This window comes from Moschus berezovskii, chromosome 26, assembly GCF_049115385.1.
Source record: "Moschus berezovskii isolate FMDL1 chromosome 26, NW_MosBer_1.0, whole genome shotgun sequence".
NCBI classification, from domain to species: domain Eukaryota; kingdom Metazoa; phylum Chordata; class Mammalia; order Artiodactyla; family Moschidae; genus Moschus; species Moschus berezovskii.
This window is the reverse complement of record NC_142485.1, coordinates 25643756-25668312: the sequence shown is the minus strand read 5'-3', so window position 1 is coordinate 25668312 and position 24557 is coordinate 25643756. Positions and strand designations below refer to the sequence as shown.

Here is a 24557-nt window from a genome sequence, read left to right as displayed (position 1 = left end):
ACTGAGGGCAGCCGGATGGAATTAGTGCCACTCACTGAACTGAAGGGACACAGGAGGGTGACCCAGGGTGGAGCAAGATCGTGAGCTCAGTGTTAGATGGTTATGTTTCAGAAAGGCTCAGGGAAGATCTAGGCAGGTGAGCAGGCAGCTGGGGACCCAGAGCTGAGAAGAGACACTTAATCTAATATATGATAAATGGCAGGGGGAGGGGGCATCTGGCTGCAGGTGGTGAAAAGAAGCTCAGGAGACCAACATCAGGCATCTGGGTGTACAGAGGATGTAGAGATGGAGAAGGATGCTGCAGAAGGGGGTCCTCAAGGTGAAACCAGATGGGTAGAATACGATGCTGAGAAAACCAACAGGAGCGTGTTCTCCTCTGCTGACTTGGGTTGGGGGGCCAGACACATGGAGACCAAACAAGAGAGAGGGTGCAGTTCAATAACAAAAAAAGCAAACAACCTAATCAAAAAATGGGGAAGACCTAAATAGACACTTCTCCAAAGAAGACATACCAATGATCAAAAAGCACATGAAAAGATGCTCAAAACCATCAATTATTAGAGAAATGCAAATCCAAACTACAATGAGGTATCACCTCAAAGCAGGCAGAATGGCCATCATCGAAAAAATCTACAAACATCATATACAAAGATGAACACAAAATGGGTTAAAAACCTAAATGTAAGACCAGAAACTGTAAAACTCTTAGAGGAAAACATAGGGAGAACATTCTATGACATAAATCACAGCAAGCTCCTCTATGACCCACCTCCTAGAGTAAGAGAAATAAAAATAAATAAACAAGCGGGGCCTAATTAAGCTTAAAAACTTTTGCACAGCAAAGGAAACTATAAGCAAGGTGAAAAGATAACCCTCAGAATGAGAGAAAATAATAGCAAATGAAAAAACTGACAAAGGATTAATTTCCAAAATATACAAGCAGCTCATACAAATCAATACCAGGAAAACAAACAACCCAATCACAAAATGGGAAAAAGACCTAAACAGACATTTCTCCAAAGAAGACATACAGATGGCTAACAAACACATGAAAAGATGCTCAACATCACTCATTATTAGAGAAATGCAAATCAAAACTACAATGAGGTATCACCTCACACAGGTCAGAGTGCCCACCATCAAAAAGTTTACAAACAATAAATGCTGGAGAGGGTGTGGAGAGAAGGGAACCCTTTTGCACTGTTGGTGGAAATGTAAATTGATACAGCCACTATGGAAGATGGTATAGAGATTCCTTAAAAACTAGGAATAAAACCACCATCTGACCCAGCAATCCCAGGACTAGGCACATACCCTGAGGAAATCAAAATTGAAAAAGACACATACATCCCAATGTTCATTGCAGCACTGTTTACAATAGCTAGAACATGGAAGCTACCTAGATGTCCATCAAAGGATGGGTAGATAAAGAAGCTGTGGTACATATATAATGGACTATTACTCAGCCATAAAAAGGAATGCATTTGAGTTCTAAGGAGGTGGATGAACCCAGAGCCTATTATACAAAGTAAGGTCAGAAAGAGAAAAATAGATATCATATACTAATGCATATATTTAGAATTTAGAAAGATGATCCTGAAGAAATTATTTGCAGGGCAGAAATGTGGAAACAAATGTAGAGCATAGATTTACAGACACGATGCGGGGGGAGAGGGTGGGATGTATGCAGAGAGTAACATGGAAACATACATTACCATATGTAAAAAAGACAGCCAATGGGAATCTGCTGTATGACTCAGGGAACTCAACCCCGGGGTCTGTACCAACCTAGAAGGGTGGGTGGGGAGGGAGGCAGGAGGAAGGGGACATATGTGTGCCTATGGCTGATTCACGTTGATGTTTGGTGGAAACCAACACAACACAACAAAGCAATTATCCTTCAATTAAAAATTTAAAAAGAAAGCAAAAGATAGAGGGGGTTGGCCAGAGGGTACATGAGGGCCAAAGTTGGGCTTCTTCATATGGAAACTTACAGAAAGGACCTCTTCTAGGAGTGAGGGGTCGGGGTGAGGGGCAGTGGGGGACTGAAGACTCAGAATAGGAGGCAGTAGCTGCCTTAAGGCTCCTGAGAAGGTTTGTAAGGGTGAGATCCAGGTCTCAGGGGGAGCATCAGCCTTTGTCAAGAGGAGGGATCCCCCCTCCACTGTAATCATAGGAGCAGGGAAGGGGGAAGTGTGATGAGCACACGGAGGCAAGTCTAGGGCTCCAGTTTCTCAGGGACTTGGGTGAGAGAGTTGCAGTAGCGGAGAGTGAGAGATGGGGAAGATCAGAGGTTTAAGAAGAGAGAAATCGTGAGCTCTCTAGAGAAGCAGACGCACCCGAAGACTGACAGCAGCGCTGCGGTTTCCTCCAGCTGTGCTCAGGGTTCCGCTGACGAGGGGAGGGAGGTGAGCAGGTTCATCTGGGGTTGGAAATTTCCGAGTGGGGATGAAAGAAAAACAGAGGGTGAAATAACGGACTAGGGACGCACTCCAGTGTTTAGTAGCAATGACAGGCTCTGGAGCCTAAGAGGAAGAGAGAAGCGAAGCCAGAGGGGGCAGGATGGATGAAGAGCAGGGAGACAGGGAGGGCCACCCGACTCACGGCTCCTGGGGTCACGGGGCTGGATCCCAGTGGCTCGGCCTCCTTGATACATAAAATAACGTTCACACTTTGTCGTTCCCTCCCCAGGAACGCAGAGAGCACACATTGGCACTAAGGGTAACAATCTTAAAACATGCAGTGAATGCGTGATTGAAAACTGACTTCTGACATGACCACTAACCCCCGGGGAACCCAAACACTGTTTCCTGACTTCTGGTGTATGTCAGGCACTCTTCAAGGTGCCGGCAATCCGAGGATGAACCCATCAGATGTAGGATTTACCCTCAGCGGGCTTAGGATTTCATGGGGAAGAGGGACACAGGCTCAGATTTCAAAGAATTGCTCAATTAAATCAAAGTGGGAAAGGCATGTGGAAACTTACCTGGATCCTCCGTTATCAGAAGCCACATCAGTGGTGCATAGTTCCCTGACTTGTACTACTCCTGGTCAGAATAAACTGTTCCAAAAGATCACTTGGATTATTATATGTGAGAAATATGCGTTGCCTAATAACAATTAGGTACAACTTACTGAACATTTACCATTGGGCCAGGCAGCATTTGGATTTTGCAGGTGGCGCTAGTGGTGAAGAACCCACCTGCCAATGCAGGAGACACAAGAGACACAGATTCGATCCCTGGGTTGGGAAGATCCCCTGCAGGAGGGCACGGCAATCCACTTCAATATTCTGGCCTGGAGAATCCCCACGGACAAAGGAGCCTGGTGGGCTACAGTCCATGGGATCACAAACAGTTGGACACCACTGAAGCAACTTAGCACGCAGGCAGCATTTACAAAGGATAGTATTATTTCCCCAGGGCCTCTCTGGCGGCCCTAGTGGTAAAGAACCCTCCTGCCAATGAAGGAGCCACAAGAGATGTGGGTTCAATCCCCAGGTCAGGAAGATCCGCTGGAGGAGGGCATGGCAACCCACTCCAGTATTCTTGCCTAGAGAATCCCATGGACAGAGAAGCCTTGTGGGCTACGGTCACAGGGTTGCAAAGAGTTGGACTCTACTGAGTGCATACACACACACACACACACATACACAATATTATTTCCACATTCCAGATGAGGAAACTAAGTTCTAGGGAAATTATTGATCAAAGATCACTTTGCAGGTTAGTGGGAAAGGTGGCATTCCAATTCAGCTGTGCCTCGGCCCGATCTGTTTTCATAACAAGCTCCCTCTTCTGGTCAGAAGATTAAATGAGGGCAAATGTGGTAGCCTGCAAACTTGGTTCCAGAAAGCCACCCAAATTGGTTAAAATGACCAGGCTTTCACAAAGTTGGAAAGAGCTCACTCCACAGGGAAAGAAAACATAGGTTGAATACCTCTCTATCCAAAGGCACCATGTCCTGGGAAAGATGTCAAGAGCTGATTCGATGAATCTCTGGTGTCAAATAAATCATGATTTTGTTGTTGTTTGATACAGAGTTCTGACTCAATGTTTTTCACATTTTTCACATTTTTCCATAAAGTCCTTGGGGGCCCACATCTGTCTTTACTTTCTCATAAAGCCCTAACTGTGCTTTGAATAAATCCTATTTAATGTGAAGTCAAACTTGGTTTTTTCAGCTCTAGCTTCTCTTTGATTCAGATTCATATTTACTTCACTTTGAGTCCTTAAAATGTTTTCAAACACATTTTGGCTAATATAACTTTGAAAATACTCTTAGAAAACATGAAATATTCAAGGGCTAAATCATTGAGGTTTAGGATAGTTTGTGTAAGCCAAAGGCTAACTGTTCGGAAAAATTTAAATCAACCTAGTTCTGGTTTTTAAAAAAGTGTGTAAGTTTGACTTTGGTAAATTAAGTCATTTAAAAGGTATATGGTAGTAAATCTTGGCTTCCCAAGTGGCGCAGTGATAAAGAATCCACCTGTCGATTCCTGGGTTGGGAAAATCCTCTGAAGAAGGAAATGGCAACCCACTCCAGTATTCTTACCTGGGAAATCCCATGGACAGAGGAGCCTGGCGGGCTATAGTCCCATGGGGTTGCAAAGACTCAGACACAACTGAGTGATTGAACAGAGACACACAGTAAATCTTGCTAAATCTGTTCCAAGCAACACACACACATGTCAATTGTGGAAATGCAAATGAGAAAACCTGTCTCATTCTCTCACCCTCCACTCCTTGTCTAACCCAGTAATCTTCCCGAAAAACCTCTACATGGTCATACCACAAGAAGCCAGAGGGTATCTTCAGAATAAAATGTGAAAGACGACTTAGCCCAAGAGGTTAGACAGATGGAGAGATATTTCTTATACACATACGTTATTTATTCTGCAAGGTATGTGTGTGGAAAAAAGGGAACGATTGTCATTCAGTTATTCAACAGAAAAAGCTAAATGCCAAGCATGCAGCTAAGTCCCAGTGAAAAACACAGATTTTTTTTTTTAAGATAAAAGTGGAAGAGTGTTCAAAAAAAAAGGACGCATCAGGGCCATGAGGAAGCAAACCCAGGGAGGCCTGATATGAACTTCCCGGAGGAAATCAGCCAGGTGAAGAGGGGCCATGAGTGGTCCAGACCATGAAAGCAGCAAGTGTTAAGCCTCCAAGAGATTGGTGCATTTGACCACATCACAGGAACTTGGACCAATGAAAGCAAAAACACTAATCTAGAGATGGGGGTGGGGTGGGGTGGGGTGGATCAGGGAGGGTCCCAAAGAGTCCTGTGAGGATGTTGAACTTCCTCCCCAGTGGAGGCCCGCTGAGTGTTAAGCAGGGGATTGTCACAATTAGATGTGCATTTTTTAAGCATCACTCTAGGTGAAGTGAGGAGGATGGCGGAGGATCAGCCTGGGTGTGGTTACCGCAGGACTGGTGGTGATGAAGGGTAATGTACCTGGGACTCGGGTAGTGACACCAGAGATGGCGAGAGGACAAATTTATGGCTCCTAAGAAAGTGGAAGAATTGCAAGCATCTCCTCTGACCACAACAGCATGGAACTAGAAATCAACCACAGGAAAGGAAATTAGAAAAAATGATCACATGGAGACGAACCAACATCCTACTACAAAACCAGTGGGTCAACAAGGAAATCAAACAGGAAATTAAAAAAATGCCCGGAGACAAACAACAATGAAGACACACCACACAAGATCTATAGATGCAATAAAAGGAGTTCTTAGAGGGAAGTTCATAGTGATACATATCTTCCCAGGAGAAATCTCCAACAACCTAACCTACCACTGGAAAGGGCTAGAAAAAGAAAGACAAGCGAAACCTAAAGTCAACAGAAGAAAAGAAATAATCAAGATCGGAGGGAAATAAATAAAACAGAGATTTAAAAACAGTAGAAAAAATCAATTAAACCAAGAGCTGGTTCTTTGAGAGGGTAAACACAACTGACAGATCTGTGATCAGACTCACCAAGAAGAAAAGAGAGAGACCCAAATAAGCAAAATGAAAATGGAGAAATCTCAACTGATAGTGCAGAAACAGAAAAGACCATAAGAACACACTGTGAACAAATCTGACAACCTAGAAGAAATGAAAAAACTTTCTAGAAACATACAGCCCACTAAAAATAAACCAAAAAGAAATAGATCATTTGAACAGGTCAATCACTAGAAGTAAAACAGCATCTGTAATTTTTTTTTAAAATAATTCCCTATAAACAAAAGTCCAGGAACAGATGGCTTCACAGGTGAATTCTACCAGGGATACAAAGAAGAACTTAAACTGATTCTTCTCAAACTCTTCTAAAAGACTGAAGAGGAGGGAACACTCCCAAAAACATTCAATGAAGCTACTATCACTCTGATAAAGATACCACCAAAATATAAAATTATGGTCAATACCTTTGATGAATACAGTTGCAAAAATTCTCAACAAAATATCAGCAAACCAAATTCCACAACATATAAAAATATCATACACCATGACTGCAAGGCGAGTGCAGAGACAAAGAGAACAAGCCAGGCAGTCAGGCAAGAAAAGGAAATTTCTTAGCGGGAAAATGAGAGGGTCACTGGCCCTTGAGAAGAACCAGTGTCCTCTCTTTCTGACGGGGTCTTTCTTATACCCCGCCAGTGAAAAATTATCTGAAGGGATGGTTAATTTTCAGCCTGTAGCTGACTCCTGTGGTCATGTCGCTGGAGGTCCAGAACCTGGTGGTCACATAGCCTTGAGAATGTAGGTGCCAGCAGGAAAACAGAATGTCATTTGGGCAATTTGGGCAGCTTCAAGGGTCACTGTGACTTTATTCAACATAACAAGACATTTCAACCATGAGCCCCCATGTAGGCCCTATCAATGACCAAGTGGGATTCATCCCAAGTTCACAAAAATGGTTCAATACATGAAAATTAATCAATGTAATATACCACATTAAAAAAAGGAAAGTAAAAAAACCGCATGATCATCTCAATAGATGCAGAAAAAGCCTGACAAAATCTAACATCCATTCATGATAAAAATTCTTACCAAAGTGGGTATAGAAGGGACATATCTCAACACAGTAACAGCCTTATATGACACACTCACAACCAATATAATACTCAGTGGTGAAAAGCTGAAAGCCTTCTGGCTAAAATCTGGAACAAGACAAGGATGCCCATTCTCACCAGTTCTATTCAACAGAGTATTGGAAGTCATAGCCAAGCAATCAGACCAAAAAAAGAAAAGAAATAAAAGGTATCCAAATTGGAAGGGAAAGAGGTAATATTGTCACTATATTCAGATGACATGATACTAAGTATAGAAAACCCTAAGGACGCCACACAAAAACTGCTAGAGCTAATAAATGAACTCAGCAAAGCAGCAGGATACAAGATTACCATTCAGAATCCATTGCCTTTCTTTACACTAACAATGAAATATCAGAAAGGGAATATAAAAACAAAACAAAACAAAAAAACCTTTAAAAATCATACCAGGACTTCCCTGATGTCCAGTGGGTAAAAAGCTGCCTGCCAATGCAGTAGACTTGGGTTTGATCCGTCGCCTGGGAAGACTTCCCGTGCTGTGGGGCAACGAAGACTGTGTACCTCCACCACTGAGTCTGCATGCTGCAACTACCGAAACCCGCAGGCCTGGAGCCCCTGCTCCAACACAAGAGAAGCCACTGCAATGAAAACCCTGCACATCGCAACTAGAGAATAGCCCCCACCCGCCAAAGCGAGAGGAGGCCTGCATGCAGCAACGAAGACCCAGCACAGCTCCAAATAAATAATTTTCAAATAATCATACCAAAAAATAAAATAAAATATCTAAGAATAAATCTGACCAAAGAGGTGAATGACTTGTACACAGAGAACTCCAAAACACTAGTAATGGAAATCAAAGAGGATTCAAAGAGATGGAAAGATATCCCCACGCTCTTGGATTGGAAGAATATTGTTAAAATGGCAATACTACCCAAATCGCTCTATAGATTTAACGCAATCCCTTCCAAATTACCCATGAAATTTTTCACAGAACTAGAACAAATAATCCTCAAATTGACATGGAACCATAAAAGACCCAGAATTGACAAAGCAATGCTAAAAAAAAAAAAAAAGCAGGAGACATAACTCTCCCAGACTTCAGACAATACTACAAAGTTAGAGTAATCAAAACAGTGTGCTAACTCAAAAAGACACATGTACCCCAGTGTTCATCCCAGCACTATTGACAATAGCCAGGACATGGAAATAACCTAGATGTCCCTCAACAGATGAATGAATAAAGAAGATGTGGTCCGTACATACAACAGAATATGATTCAGCAATGAAAAGGAAAGACATGGAGTCAGTTGGAGTGATATGGATAAATCTGGAGCCTGGCACACAGAGTGAAATCAGCAGGAAAAAAACAAATATCATATACTGATGCATATTTATGGAATCTGGAAAATGGTACTGGGGAAGCCATTTTCAGGGCAGTAACAGAGGTGCAGACATGGAGGGCAGACTTGTGGACACGAGTGGAGGGGGCGGAGGGTGGGAAGACTTCAGAGAGTAGTATTGACATAGGCACTGCCGTGTGTAAGAGAGACACCCAGCGAGAAGCTTCTGTACAGTGCAGGGAGCTCAGCCCGGGCTGTGTGACGACCTAGAGGGTGGGATGGGGTGGGGGTGGGAGGGAGGCTCAGGAGGGAGGGGATATATGTGTAGATATGGCTGCTTCACATTTTACAGCAGAAACTAACACATTAATGTAATTACATTCCAATTTTAAAATTTTTAAAATAAAAACCACCATATGATATTGATACAAAAACAGACATATGCATAAAAGAAACAAAAGAGAGAGCCCAGAAATGAATCCACACACAAGTTGAATTAATCTTGACAAAGGAGGCAGGAATATAAAATCAGAGGGGAAAAAATAACCCAGTCTCTTCCGGTGGTCCTGGGAATGTCGAAAAGCTGCATGTACATCAAGGAAGTTAGAACACACCCTCACACTATGCACAAAAATAAAAGTCAAAATGCCTTAAAGACTTAAACATGAGACATGACACCATAACACTCTGGATGAGCGCACAGGCAAAACATTCTCTGACATAAGTCATACCAATGTTTACTTAGGTCAGTCTCCCAAAGCAACAGAAATAAAAACAAAAACAAACAAATAAGGTTTAATCAAACTTGCAAACTCTTTCATAGCAAAGAAAACCATTAAAAAATGAAAACACAGTCTAAGGAATGGGAGAAAATATTTGCAAGTTATACAGTCGACAAAGGCTTAATCTCCACAATATACAATCAACTCATACAACTCAACAACAAAAAGCAAACAACTCAATCGAAAACTGGACAGAAGATCTTAATAGACATGTCTCCAAGAAGACATACAGATGGCCAGTGGGCACATGAAATGATGCCCAACATCACTAATTATTACAGAACTACCCATCAAAACTACAATGAGGTACCACCTCACACTGGTCAGAATGGCCATCATTAAAATGTCTACAAATAACATGTTGATATATGACAGAAAACCACAAAATTCTGTAAGGCAGTTATCCTTCAGTTAAAAAAATTAAGTGGCAAAAGAAAAAAATGTCTACAAATAACAAACACTGAGGTGGGTGTGGAGAAAAGGGAACCCTCCTACATTGTTGATGAAAATGTATTTTCAAAAGCAGTTCATCTCTGGTCAAATTGCTCATAGCAATCTCCCATTAATCAGTTTTTTTTTACCACAATTACTTTAAAAATAACATGAAGCATTGAGTCCATTATTTTTTACAATGTGAATTCTTAAATGTCTACCTCTATACATCAGTTTCAACTATCTGTCATATGGTTTCCTATAACAGTTCACTGTTTAAACAGTGTTGGTAGAACTTGCAATAATTTTAATGAGGTAAAGAAATAAAATCAGTGGCTTTTGCTCACTGACCTTCTGTTTTTATAATCCACTATGAACTGAACTGAACTGAACTGAACATGAAATGGTAGATGTCAGACACAATGTGATATTAAACAAGAGTATGAAACCAAATCCCTAACCCCAAGACAAACTGAAAAAATAAAAAGGCCAGCTTCCCTGGTGGTCCAGTAGTTAAGAATCCACCTGCCAATGCAGGAGACACAGGTTCGATCCCTGGTCCGGGAGGATTCCACAGGCTGTGGGGCAACTAACTCCAAACAACTCAACTACTGAAGACCAAGTGCCCCAGAACACATGCTCTGCAACAAGGGAAGCCACTGCAATGAGACTCCTGAACACAACGAGAGAGTAACCCCTATGCGAAGCAACTAGAGAAAACCCGCACACAGCAGCGAAGACCCAACGCAGCCCAAAATAAATAAATATATGTCTTTTTAACTATTGCTAAAAAAATATTAAAGCTTACCTGAGGCGGGTGTCCTTAAAGGTGTCGATGTATGCAGGATAGCTCCATCCGATTTTACTCCCTTTACATCGAAGCTCCAGAGTTTGCCCTGCCATCAGGCTCAGGGTAGCAGCGGGTTTCTGGAAGCGACCTTTCTCCATCATTTGCGTCATTATAGACTGTGTCTTTGGCGTTGGATCAGCAGAGTCCCTGTCCTTTATCTTAGGAATTTTGGGCTTCACCTTTTTGTTGGTAGGCTTGATCCTGTTCTCTCCTGGCTCCTTTGGACGCTTGTTCTTGGGAGGATGTTGGCCAGTAACTGTACAAACGTGAGAGAGAACAAATGGGCGTTGGTGGCCAGCATTCCGAGAGTCTTCAACCCCCCGAACAAAACACTTTTAATACCTCTCTCCTCTTATGTTACGGTTATTTGGGGGGAATAATCATTATTTTCTTGATTCATCCTTTAGCTTTAAATCAATTAGTAAAAACAGATTTCAGTTTCAAAGGTTTTGTTCAAATTCAGCAAAATATTTCACATATGAATGATAGTCACACTTCCCAACAAAACCACTTTTCCCTGCAGCTCACACTAAGTGTCACCACCTCCAAGGTGCTCCCCCAGAAGGGCAGACCCAAAGCCTCTCAAGATCTGTTTCGGGTCCTTGCATCTCAGTGCTGTCACTGTTCCTTTTGAACCCACTGTTAAAACTCAGGAATATATCATCTCCAGGGAGCAGAGTCACAGATTGCACTCCAAGTGCACTCAGAAAATTTCGAACCATCACAAACTTTCTTCCAAATGAATTCACACAAGGGCGTCTGTGTGTGTTAGGATGGTATCCATGTAGGACACAAGGCTTAGTAAGAAATACCTACTAACCCTGTGCTCTTTTAAAGCACATTATTAAAACTCAAAGGGAACTGCAGCCATGGTTTAGAACTTAGCCAACAAAATGTATTAGGGCAAGGAGTATTTTATCACCCACATTGTTGAGAATTGCTGGCAAATGGTGCAGACTGCCTTTGAGTCATTTTCTTCTTTAACTTCTTATTTTGTATTGGTGTATAGGCGATTAACAATGTTATGGTAGTTTAAGGTGGACAGCAAAGGGACTCACCCACAGATATCCATATCTATGCATCTCTCCCAAACTCCCCTCCCATCCAGGCTGCCACATAATATTAAGCAGAGATCCCGGTGCTATACAGTAGGTATATCTACTTTAAATATAACAGTGTGTTTTGAGCCCATCTTCTTACTGTTGTTTTCCCCTAGTCTACAGACAATGCTGCCTGCCCTTGGAATGATGCTGGGTTCCAGAAAGCTCACCTGTCCACCCAGCCCACCTGGCCATGGGCTGTGTCCACCCAGCAAGGGGGATGAGACTAGGTGATTCATTTACCTCACTGTCTGTATCAGCTCCAAGGTGACCTCGCTATAAGTGCAGAGAATTATAAAATGTCCAAACTTATAGGATCCTCAGAGATCATTTAAGGTTCTTTTGCTACAGATTTTTAAAAAATAATAAAGGAGGCCTTAAAAGTTACACACATCACACAAAGCTGATTAGTGGCAGAACATGAGCATAAAACTCAGGTCTCCTGACTCCCATTTCACTACCTGTAGATAAAGAGTCTATAGATATTTTGAACAGACAACTACAGAAATCTTGGCTAATTGAGGGAATTATGGGGCATTTTTATAAAATGGGGAAATGTGATACATCAGGAGAAAAAATGTTTGCTTTCTTAGGAGAAGGGGACGACAGAGAATGAGATGCCTGGATGGCATCAGCGACTCGATGGGCGTGAGTTTGAATGAACTCCGGGAATTGGTGATGGACAGGGAGGCCTGGCGTGCTGTGATTCATGGGGTCGCAAAGAGTCGGACACGACTGAGCAACTGAACTGAACTGAATCCTACCTTGGTGTACAAAGGGCTTGAGTGGTCAAGAGTACACAGAGTCAAATTGGGATCAAGAGGTAGAAAAAGGCGAGGGTTGCAAGCTCTTACACCAGAGGGCCAGGCAGATGACAAAACAGGTGAGGGGTGGGGCCTGCTGAGACCACGTCCTCCTGAAGGGGTAGCTGCCAGGGAGCGAAACCAGGGTCACAGGCCGTGGTTTCTCAAGGATGGCAGAAATGCAGGTGGCCTGCACTTCTTATAAATATCAGAAACTTGGTTCTTTAGACACTTCATGTCTCTATCTCTGAGGTGGGGAGTCAGCTGGTGGTCTTCCTTGGAGGGATGGGGGTGACCAGGAGGGGCCAGCAGAGGGTCTGCTGGGACGGCTCTCTCTGGATCCGGGCTGCTCACGTGGCATGTGTAGTTGGCGAGCACTGCATGGAGCCATGCACTTATGAAAGGGTTCAAAGTGCTAGTCGCTCAGTTGTGTCCGACTCTTTGCAACCCCATGGACTGTAGCCCTCCAGGCTCCTCTGCCCATGGAATTCTCCAGGCAAGAATACTGGAGTGGGTTGCCATGCCCTCCTCCAGGGGATCTTCCTGACCCAGGGATCAAACCCAGGTCTCCTGCATTGCAGGCGGATTCTTTACCATCTGAGATTCCCGGGATGATTTGTACCAAAAACTCGGCTGACATGGACTCAACTGTGTAATGAAGAACGTGGCTTCTTCAGCGTGCTGCCCTTTGTAACAGGAGCCCTTTGACCTCCACTCCTGGTTCAGCTCAGCCCAGACTCTGGAACCGACCCCACTGTGAGCTTGGGATTAACATCTGCTCCTCGGCTCGCTGCCTTCCTTGGGCTCAGCCGCCTTGCTCTGAACCCCGCTGTCCCGTCCATGACTCCAGGTTCACTTGCGACCTTTCCTTACCCCAGATCCGAGTCTCTTCTTATTCCCCATCCTTCTTCTACTCTCGTTCCTCTGGATCATGGACTCTGCTGAGCTTTCTCCGTCTTTCCAGGGAGCAGAGCTGTGCCCTTGAGGCTTCGTCTCCAAGGCACACCCCAATACCAGCTGTTGATCCTGTTGTTTGTCAAGACTTCTCCAGACCCTACGCATATGTTTACCCCAGGATTCTAACACAACAACGTCAGACGTGAAGCATAAGCCTCAGTGTTGCAATAGGTGAAAGTCACTGTCTTTTTCTTAAGGCAGAAAATAAAAGCTTACCATTATGCTGCCCAAGCCATCTGTGCCCTGCAGGCGTTGCCACACTATGCCTATGAGAGTCAGGGACCTCTATATTGATGTCTGATTTGGGGTGTTTTCATTATTGTGTAACGGGAAGTCAAGGTATTAGAAATGAAAACTGTGTGTAAATTCCAGAGAATTTAGGCAGCCCATGCAATCTGCCTGATTCTAAGCCTCTCAGATCCTGTATGGTGATGCTATTCAGGAACATTTGATCAGTGTATTATTAGTACACCTTCAAATATGTGTTATCATCCCTGAAAAATCATTTGACCTCTTGACCAAAGAGCCCCATCCGTCTGTCCAGCTGTCTGACTGTGGAATTGGTCCATGATTGGACAGTGATGACTCTAAGGTCAAGGAGACTAGTGGCCCCACGGAGAAGCCCTAGGATTGAGTGACTCCCAAATTCCATGTCTAGCTTTTATAAAGAATGTGACTCTTCAGGATGACTGTGTAAATACTTTCTAAAGGCCTAAAAATATAAGAATTTACATTGTAGACACGAGACAGGCTGGGACCTGGGACCCTCAGCACGAAGCTGCAATGCTTGCACCTGACACACCTCCCCTCAAGCACCAAACACAAAGAAACTGTACGGGACTAAAAATAACTGTGTGCATGGGCAGCTGGAACAAGTTCTGGACAAAAGATACAAAGAGAGCAAAAGAGCCACTTTTGAAGAACCCAGAGCCAAAGCAGGGTACTGCACATGCCCTCTGCACACACTACCACCTAAGGGGTGGGCAAAACCCCTAAGCTACCCCTCCAGCCCAACCCCTGGGTGCACCCCTACCCTAACTCCATACAAGGAACACGCTCACCCATCCACCTCCACAGGGAGCAAGTGAGCAAGGGAACCTGCTGCTGTTCTCACTGCCCTCAGCTGCAGCAGGGGCCCCAGTAAAGCCTTGCTTGAATTTCTCGTCTGGTCTCTAGTCCATTTCTATCAACTGGGGAAGACCAAGAACCCAGGTTGGTAACAGACTTCATGGCACTCAACATGGGGTGCTTGTCCCCTTCTGGAAGGGGCTCTGGGCACCTCTGGGACCACTGAACACAGCTTCTCCATCTTCCTAAGTCCTCACCCCTGCCCTCCTGTACCCTCCATCCTACAAACTTCTAGTTAGTGTCTTTAAGTTTTGTGATTGGCATCTTTGTTTGTGATGTTAATTCCAGCTTCTCCTGGAATTCTCTGCCGACATTGTATTTCGAGGCTGAAGTTCTCCACTGTGCCCACAAACAGCCCACACTACTGGAGACTCCAGCCTTAGGTGACTTGGTGGGATTTTTAAAGAACAAAAAGAAAAGACAGGAGCTTGCAATGTCCTTCCTCTGTGTTTGCAACTATTCCTGCCTGAGCTTTCAGGAACTATCTGATTCATCTGTGGTCCCCCAGACTGAGGGGAAAAAAAGGCAGGGTTTGGGGGGGTGCATTTTCAATTCAAGCAAGAAAACAATGAGATCTCTGGTTCTGTCTTTATGTAAAAATTAATTTGCAAATGAGGGGCATTTAATAGGATACTGAGCACTTAAATACCATCTCAGAAACATAGAAGAGGCTCACCAGAATAATTTTGGGTTCACGTGATCTGGAAAATATTCAATATTTAATTAATATCTGGTATTAAAGATGGCTTAAGCTTGTGGATTTCATTAATACACTCTAATGACCTTAGAGTGATCGACATTAAGTATAATACTTTTATCGTACCTAGGGCTACTGAAAGTCAATAAGTGCATATTGCTTTTGTTATGAAATCTATCAACAGGGATGTCAACCTGATATGATTAAATTTTTAAGTAAGTGTAACTGGGATAAGAACTCTTTAGTAAACTCTATAGCAATAATTGTATTTTGGAAACATCCATCTAAAACAATCTCTCCAAATTTTGGTAAGTTGAAACCAACTTAAGTTAAATGATAGGAATTCATTGAATATCCAGGCCATTTGAACTAAGATAAAATATTAGGAACATTATTGCAACAGGTCTAAAATGTCCCCCTCTGTCTTCTTGTGAGAGAAAAACTAAAGATGTTTGGTGCCATCTTGAGGTGTCCTTTACCAACCTATAGAATGCTAATGTAGCAGACAGTTCATGGTTACTTAAGGAAAATATAATCTGTGTTTTCAGAAAAGAAAGCATGAAGAATGGAAATGTATTTTTTTGAGAGAAAAAAAGGATGATTTGCTGGCTATTTCTGAATGAGGAGGGCTTCCCTGATAGCTCAGTTGTTAAAGAATCCACCTGCAGTGCAGGAGACCCTGGTTTGATTCCTGGGTCAGGAAGATCCACTGGAGAAGGGATAGGCTACCCACTCTGGTATTCTTGGCCTTCCCTTGTGACTCAGCTGGTAAAGAATCTGCCTGCAACGTGGGAGACCTGGAGACCTGGGTTCAATCCCTGGATTGGGAAGATCCCCTGGAGAAGGGAAAGGCTACCCACTCCAGTATTCTGGCCTGGAGAATTCCATGGACTGTATAGTCCATGGGGTCACAAGGAGCCGGACACGACTGAGTGACTTTCACTTTTCACTTTTCTGAATGGGGAAAGAGTAAGGAACAAAGTATGACTACAGAAATGGCAGGAGGTTTGCAGAAGAGGAACACTGAGGAAAGAATTTTGTATGTGGTCAGAGTCTCCTAAGGCTGGATTAAACGTAATCAGGTGAATGGATTTTTCTAAGAGTAGGCTTATGCAGGACTGAATTTGGCTTTCCTTTCTCATAAGAGAACAACGTTTTCCTGATGTACTCCTTTTGATATCAGACTGTGTGAGTTTCTGTGCCATTAAGTGATCTGTATCTACTTTTTAAAGTCTTTTTCCCCCATCTTAGGTCACGGAATAAGCACTGTTTCACAGATACCTATGATCCTATCTGATTGGGTGCTTGAAAACTAAAAAATTTCTGACAGACTAACCCAAGGTCAAATACAAAGTTCTTTTGACCTCCAGCTAACTTTGGGGTGCTTCGAAGGGCTCCTGGAACTTCCCAAATAGAGATCCTGAACGAATCGAGTTATTCTGTAAGGAGAGGTGTGCCAGGTTCTCAGGGAATCCAGACGAGCTTAGGGGTGAAGCTGCCAGGCTGGGGTTGGCATTCACTCTCACCTGGCAGGCTGCTGCTGCTTAGTTGCTAAGTCGTGTCCGACCCTATGTGACCCCACAGCCCTGCCAGGCCCCTCTGTCCATGGGATTCTCCAGGCAAGAATACTGGAGTGGGCTGTCGTGCCCTCCTCCAGGGGATCTTCCTGACCCAGGGATCGAACACACGTCTCCTGCTTGGCAGGTGGATTCTTTACCCCTGAGCCCCACCTGGGAAGCCCCCACCTGGCAGGACATCACAGTTATTCTGGCCCACTGTTCTACCTTGGATAAAAAGGAGCATATACTGAGGAAGGCCAGGGAACACGCAGTTGGTCTCCTGGCCCCCAGTCCACACTGGTCACCAAATCCATCAGGCAGGTGGCGATGCCATCCCAGAGCACGACCACACCGGGACTATGCCGATCGTGCAGGCCACGACTAATAGGATGAGACGTGATATTACTTGTCCATCGGAAGGAATGAAAAGGTGTATGGTAAAACCTGTAGATTATGATAAGGTCCAAGAGGTTGCACAGGAAAAAGATGAAAACCCAACAGTCTTCCTGAGCCAGGCGACAGAGGCATTCAGGAAGGACACCCACACAGATCCTGAGTCCACAGAGGGCAGGACACCACTGGCCATGCGTTTTATCACCCAAGCTATGCCTGATACCTGGAGGGAGTTACAGAAGCTTCAGGAGGAAATGGCAACCCACTCCAGCGTTCTTGCCTGGAGAATCCCAGGGACGGGGGAGCCTGGTGGGCTGCCGTCTATGGGGTCGCACAGAGTCGGACACGACTGAAGCGACTTAGCAGCAGCAGCAGCAGCAGCAGGCTGGGCCCCAAGCCCCGCTGTCAACCTTGGCAGAGGAGGCCTTCAAGGTCTGCTCCAACTGAGACTTAAGGGAAAAGGCCAGGAAGGTCAAGAGGCTAAGAAAGGAAACTCAGTTTCTGGCCTCTCTGATTCACCCACCACCTCCAGGAGATCCTGGAGGGCCAAAAAGGCTGGAGAGACCACCAAGAAGCTGCGTGGGCCCGAACCAGGGCGCCTTTTGTCAGAAGGAGGAGCCCTGCAGTAGGGAAGGTCCTGAGCGCCCCTGGGGGATGCCGGAGAAGCCACCCCAACTGGCCCAGTTCCAATCTCGAGGACAAGAGATTCTTACACACCGACCAACAAGGCTGGAGTGCCTGCCGGGCTCCAGATCCCACTCAATCCATCCTCATCACTCCAGTGGAGCCTCGGGTGTTGGCAGGCTAGAGAACTGAACTTCCTGCAGACACTGCTCTGTTATAACTTGGCCAGCCGGCTTCCTCTCCAACCATGACAGGAGCTGATGGATGGCCTAAGGGAAGGTGTTTTACGTCTCCCCTTGCCTGCAGGATCAGGTCTGTCATTACTAGTTACAGTTCAGTACACACAAAGTCGTGTCTGACTCTTTGTGATCCCATGGACTCTAGTCCACCAGGCTCCTCTGCCCATGGAATTCTCCAGGCAAGAATACTGGAGTGAGTTGCCATTCCCTTCCCCAGGGGATATTCCTGATCCAGGAATCGAACCCAGGTCTCCTACTTTGGAGGCAGGTTCTTTAACCATTTGAGCCACCAGGGAAGCCCTTTCACACACAGGCAAAAGAGCCACAGCGGACTGCTAAAATCTTTAAAATCATTTTCCAGCTCCTTTAATGCAAGATATAAAGAAGTTTCCTATCTTACATCTCTTTTCTGTTGAAAGAAATCGGATAGATTTTTCCATCAAAAACTATTATTCTATCTTAGGATGATTGTTCAAGCTGGTGGCCTCCCCATTTAGTGTAAAAATGATTTGTTTAGACAAAAAATGAAGTTAAAGTGGCTATGAGCTCAGATGTCAGATATACAGTTGTTTACCTTGCTCTCTTAAAGTACATTTTAAACTTTTGCATAGTATGGCAGGTTACAGGCTGCTCTGGTTACCATTTCTTGAATAAATTTCTAAGTCCTTTTTATGAGACACTATTACAGTGACTGCTGGATTATACAAAGGGAATAACAATCATATAGAACAAAGGAGCAGAACTGAAGAGTTTAAACCCCACATAAGAACTGCGTCTCTTACTTCATATCAGTTCAGTTCAGTTCAGTCACTCAGTCGTTTCCGACTCTTAGCGACCCCATGAACCACAGCACGCCAGGCCTCCCTGTCCATCACCAACTCCCGGAGTTCACTCAAACTCATGTCCATCGAGTCGGTGATGCCATCCAGCCATCTCATTCTCTGTCGTCCCCGTATCCTCCTACCCCCAATTGCTCCCAGCTCAGTCAACTCGTCGCATGAGGTGGCCAAAGTATTGGAGTTTCAGATTTAGCATAAGTCCTTCCAATGAACACCCAGGATTGATCTCCTCTAGAATGGACTGGTTGGATCTCCTTGCAGTCCAACGGACTCTCAAGAGTCTTCTCCAGCACCACAGTTCAAAAGCATCAATTCTTCGGCGCTCAGCTTTCTTCACAGTCCAACTCTCACATCCATACATGACCACGGGAAAAACCATAGCCTTGACTAGACGGACCTTGGTTGGCAAAGTAATGTCTCTGCTTTTTAATATGCCATCTAGGCTGGTCATAACTTTCCTTCCAAGGAGTAAGCATCTTTTAATTTCATGGCTGCAATCAGCATCTGCAGTGATCCTGGAACCCAAAAAAATAAAGTCTGACAGAGTTTCCACTGTTTCCCCATCTATTTCCAAAGAAGTGATGGGACCAGATGCCATGATCTTCGTTTTCTGAATGTTGAGCTTCAAGCCAACCTTTTCACTCTCCTCTTTCACTTTCATCAAGAGGCCTTCGAGTTCCTCTTCACTTTCTGCCATAAGGGTGGTGTCATCTGCATATCTGAGGTTATTGATATTTCTCCTGGCAATCTTGATTCCAGCTTGTGCTTCTTCCAGCCCAGGGTTCCTCATGATGTACTCTGCATATAAGTTAAATAACCTGGGTGACAATATACAACCTTGACGTACTCCTTTTCCTATTTGGAACCAGTCTGTTGTTCCATGTCCAGTTCTAACAGTTGCTTCCTGACCTGCATACAGGTTTCTCAAGAGGCAGGTCAGGTGGTCTGGGATTCCCATCTCTTTCAGAATGTTCCACAGTTTATTGTGATCCACACAGTCAAAGGCTTTGGCATAGTCAATGAAGCAGAAATAGATGTTTTTCTGGAACTCTCTTGCTTTCTCCATGATCCAGCGGATGTTGGCAATTTGATCTCTGGTGCCTCCGCCTTTTCTAAAACCTGCTTGAACATCTGGAAGTTTACGATTCACATATTGCTGAAGTCTAGCTTGGAGAACTTTGAGCATGACTTTATTAGCATGTGAGATGAGTGCAATTGTGCGGTAGTTTGAGCAATCTTTGTCATTCCCTTTCTTTGGCATTGGAATGAAGACTGACCTTTTCCAGTCCTGTGGCCATTGCTGAGTTTTCCAAATTTGCTGGCATATTGAGTGCATCACTTTCACAGCATCATCTTTCAGGATTTGAAATAGCTCAGTTGGAATTCCATCACCTCCACTAGCTTTGTTCGTTGTGATGCTCTCTAAGGCCCACTTGACACATTCAGATGTCTGGTTCCAGGTGAGTGATCATGCCATCGTGATTATCTTTGTCGTGAAGATCTTTTTTGTACAGTTCTTCTGTGTATTATTGCCACCTCTTCTTAATATCTTCTGCTTCTGTTAGGTCCATACCATTTCTGTCCTTTATCGAGCCCATCTTTGCATGAAATGTTCCCTTGATATCTCTAATTTTCTTGAAGAGATCTCTTGTTTTTCCTATTCTGTTGTTTTCCTCTATTTCTTTGCATTGATCACTGAGGAAGGCTTTCTTATTTCTCCTTGCTATTCTTTGGAACTCTGCATTCAGATGCTTATATCTTTCCTTTTCTCCTTTGCTTTTCACTTCTCTTCTTTTCACAGCTATTTGTAAGGACTCCTCAGACAGCCATTTTGCTTTTTTGCATTTCTTTTCCATGGGGATGGTCTTGGTCCCTGTCCCCTGTACAATGTCACGAACCTCCGTCCAGAGTTCATCAAGCACTCTATCTATCAGATCTAGACCCTTAAATCTATTTCTTACTTCCACTGTGTAATCATAAGGGACTTGATTTAGGTCATATCTGAATGGTCTAGTGGTTTTCCATACTTTCTTCAATTTAAGTCTGAATTTGGCAATAAGGAGTTCATGATCTGAGCCACAGTCAACTCCTGGTCTTGTTTTTGCTAACTGTATACAGCTTCTCCATCTTTGGCTGCAAAGAATATAATCAGTCTGATTTTGGTGTTGACCATCTGGTGATGTCCATGTGTAGAGTCTTCTCTTGTGTTGTTGGAAGAGGGTGTTTGCTATGACCAGTGCATTCTCTTGGCAAAACTCTATTAGCCTTTGCCCTGCTTCATTTTGTGCTCCAAGACCAAATTTGCCTGTTACTCCAGGTGTTTCTTGACTTCCTACTTTTGCATTCCAGTCCCCTATAATGAAAAGGACATCTTTTTCGGGTGTTAGTTCTAAAAGGTCTTGTAGGTCTTCATAGAACTGTTCAACTTCGGCTTCTTCAGCATTACTGGTTGGGGCATAGACTTGGATTACTGTGATATTGAATGATTTGCCTTGGAAACGAACAGAAATCATTCTGTCGTTTTTAAGATTGCATCCAAGGTACTGGATTTCGGACTCTTTTGTTGACCATGATGGCTACTCCATTTCTTCTAAGGGATTCCTGCCCACAGTAGTAGATACAATGGTCATCTGAGTTAAATTCACCCATTCCAATCCATTTTAGTTCACTGATTCCTAGAATGTCAACGTTCACTCTTGCCATCTCCTGTTTGACCTCTTCCAATTTGGGTTAGGGTTAGTAACTGAGAAAGGTTTAGGTCCTACGTAACCATCTGTGAACTTATCTGTAATCCAGACACATGGGTAATACAAGAAAGGAGGGCTAGTCCTGTTATGGTATAGTGTTCAACCTAAACTCCTAAAACTCCAGGAGTATTCGTACTCCTTCTTATATATTCCAGAATGCCCAGTCCCCCTCCTTGGGAGAGATCCGCTGAATATGTTAGCAGCTAGTATGTTTTTTAGGACAGGGTGAAGTCCAAAGGAGGTCAAGAATCCAAGTAGAGAATGCATCTATCAGTAGCCATAGAAGACCCACCGTCTGGGCATCAAAATATTGATGGCAAGACGTGAGAGAACAGATGGATCCTGCAGTCTGGGATACCTCAGTACCAGGAAGGGCAAAATGTGACCCCCCTAATAATATAAGGTTAAGGCCTTGGGAAAAAACCTCTGGAAGCGACAATATCCCTTTAAAGCCCGAGAGGCCCTGAGGGGAATCCAACTGCTGCTCAGCAGATTCCTAAAACACGGCCTCATCAGCCCCTACTAATCCCCTGCAACGCCTTGATTCTCCCCATTCACAAGCCTAATGGGGAGCATCAATTTGTGCAAGACCCATGAGCAGTGAGTGAAGCCGTCATCCCTATTCACCCACTGGCGCCAAACTGCACACCGTCCTCCCCAAGGGCCAGGGAGCACCCAGTATTTCAAGTCTGGACCTCAAAGCTGCATTTTTTTTTTTTTATATTCTCTTTATCCAGACTCTCAATATCATTGTGTCTTTGAATGGAGAGACCTTGACATTCTGCAGGCTACCCAGCCTATCTGGATGGTGCTTCTGCAGGTTTTCAGGACAGCCCCCATTTTCCTGAAAGTGCTTTAGCAAGGGAAGTGAGGGAACTGAGCTTTGAGAAGGGAACTCTGCTCCGATAGGTTGATGATTTATTGATAAGCATTGAGACCAAACAAGATTCAGATCACAGTATTGTTAAGGTCCTAAATATTCTGGCAAAAATAGGATATAAAGTCTCTCCAACCAAGGCTCAGATCTTTCAGCAAAGGGGAAAGATATCTCTCACTATTTAGGATTTGTTTTCACCCCAGAGGCAGAGCACTGGCCAATTAGTGCATTACCATCTCCAACCACAAGGAGGCAACTCTGGCTTTCTGGGCTCTATAGTATCTGGATTCCACATTGTGACCTTATAGCAAAACCCCTCTCTGAGGCTCTAGAGGGAGGAGAAAGGGAGCACTTCCATGGAATAAGGACCATCAGTAGGCCTTTGAGACTCTGAAGGCTGAGTTCAGAAGAGCAAACTCAGTGGCTTCTCAATTTGGACAAGCCCTTTATTATGTTCATGAGCAGTCAGGAATAGCAGCCTGGGACCATACTTAGGTGTGCTAACCCCTCATCAGGCACAATCTATGCTGGACACACCGGTTAACTGGAGGAGGGTTAACAGACACAAGCCCCTCCAACAGACACCTCCAATATTACCTTAAAGACATGAAAGTGAAAGTTGCTCAGTCGTGTCTCTTTGCGACCCCATAGACTATACAGTCCCTGGAACTCTCCAGGCCAGAATACTGGAGTGGGTAGCCTTTCCCTTCTCCAGGGGATCTTTCCAACCCAGGGATTGAACCCAGGTCTCCCACATTGCAGGTGGATTCTTTACCAGCTGAGCCACAAGGGAAGCCCGAGAATACTGGAGTGGGTAGCCTATCCCTTCTCCAGGGGATCTTCCCAACCCAGGAATCAAACCGGGGTCTCCTGCATTGCAGGCAGATTCTTTACCAACTGAGCTATCAGGGAAGCCCACCTTAAAGGTATGTGAGACCCTAAACCCAGAAACTGCCGTGGAGAGTAGAGACTTAGCACATCAGTGTATAGAGACCATAGGACAAACTTACTCCAGTAGGTCTGATCTTCTAGATGAAACTCCTCACAGCCCTGAGGTCAGATGGCTTACTGATGGCAGCAGTTTTGTAGAAATAGGAACCCAAAAGGCTATGTATGCCACAGTTAGTCTAGATGAATAGAATAGGAGCCAAGGCCCTGCCACCCCACACATCAGCTCAGAAGGCTGAACTAATTGCATTAATGAGAGCTTTGCAATTAGGGAAGGATAAAAAATTAAATATGTTTACTGACTCCAAATATGGGTTCCACATGTTACATGCTCATGCTGCCATTGGAAAGAAAGAGAAATGTTAATTGCTAAAAATTTCCCCATAAAAGGCTTCCCTGGTGTCTTGGATGGTAAAGAATCTACCTGCAATGTGAGAGACTTTGGTTTGATCCCTGAGTTTGGAAGGTTTCTTGGAGAAGGGAATGGCTACCACTCCAGTATTCTTGCCTGGAGAATCCCAAGGACAGAGGAGCCTGGCAGGCTGCAGTCCATGGGGTCGCAAAGAGTTGGACATGACTTTGACTAATACACACATACACACACACACAAGCACAGACACACAAACACACCCAGAGCTTCCTACCCAGGGAACAGTAACCCACTGTGGGGACCATCAGAGGGAGGATCTTTGTGGGGCAACAGTAAGGCAGAGCTGTTCAATTGTAAAACAGACCACTCGCCTACAGGAACTTGAAGAAGTTTTGGCTCTAATGATTAGCCCCCTGAACTCCCTAGACGTCCCCAGTATCCCCCACAGGAATAGGAACATGTTGAGAAATGGGGCTATGAGAAGGGAAGTGCAGGCTGTATAAAAAGGAGGATAAGGTTCTAATCCCTGAGGCCCAACAATGGAAACTCACCAAGAGCTTACCTGATGCCACCCCCATGGGAGGGATGTACTACAGGCCTTGATGGAAAAGACTTTTTCAGGGAAAGAGCTTAAAAGAACACTATAACAAGTAATACTTGCCTGTGATTTATGTGCTGCCAAGAACCCACACACCCATCCAATCCCTGCTTTGTCACTCAGGCCAATCCAACACCAAGGGACATTTCCAGGGAGAAGGTGGCAGTTAGATTTTACCCAAATGACCCATGATCAGGATATAAGTATCTTCAGGGTGTTTGCTGATAATTT

At 44.3% G+C, this 24557-nt stretch overlaps 1 protein-coding gene across 1 annotated transcript in view; it reads right to left on the bottom strand.

Annotated features, from left to right (window-relative positions):
- The window catches only part of PDGFRL (platelet derived growth factor receptor like), an 82431-nt gene that overhangs the window by 48306 nt on the left and 9568 nt on the right, over positions 1–24557 (bottom strand). Inside the window, exon 2 of the mRNA XM_088832526.1 lies at positions 10406–10703. Coding sequence (XP_088688652.1) covers positions 10406–10703 — 298 coding nt within the window. The remainder of the gene's footprint in view (positions 1–10405; positions 10704–24557) is intronic.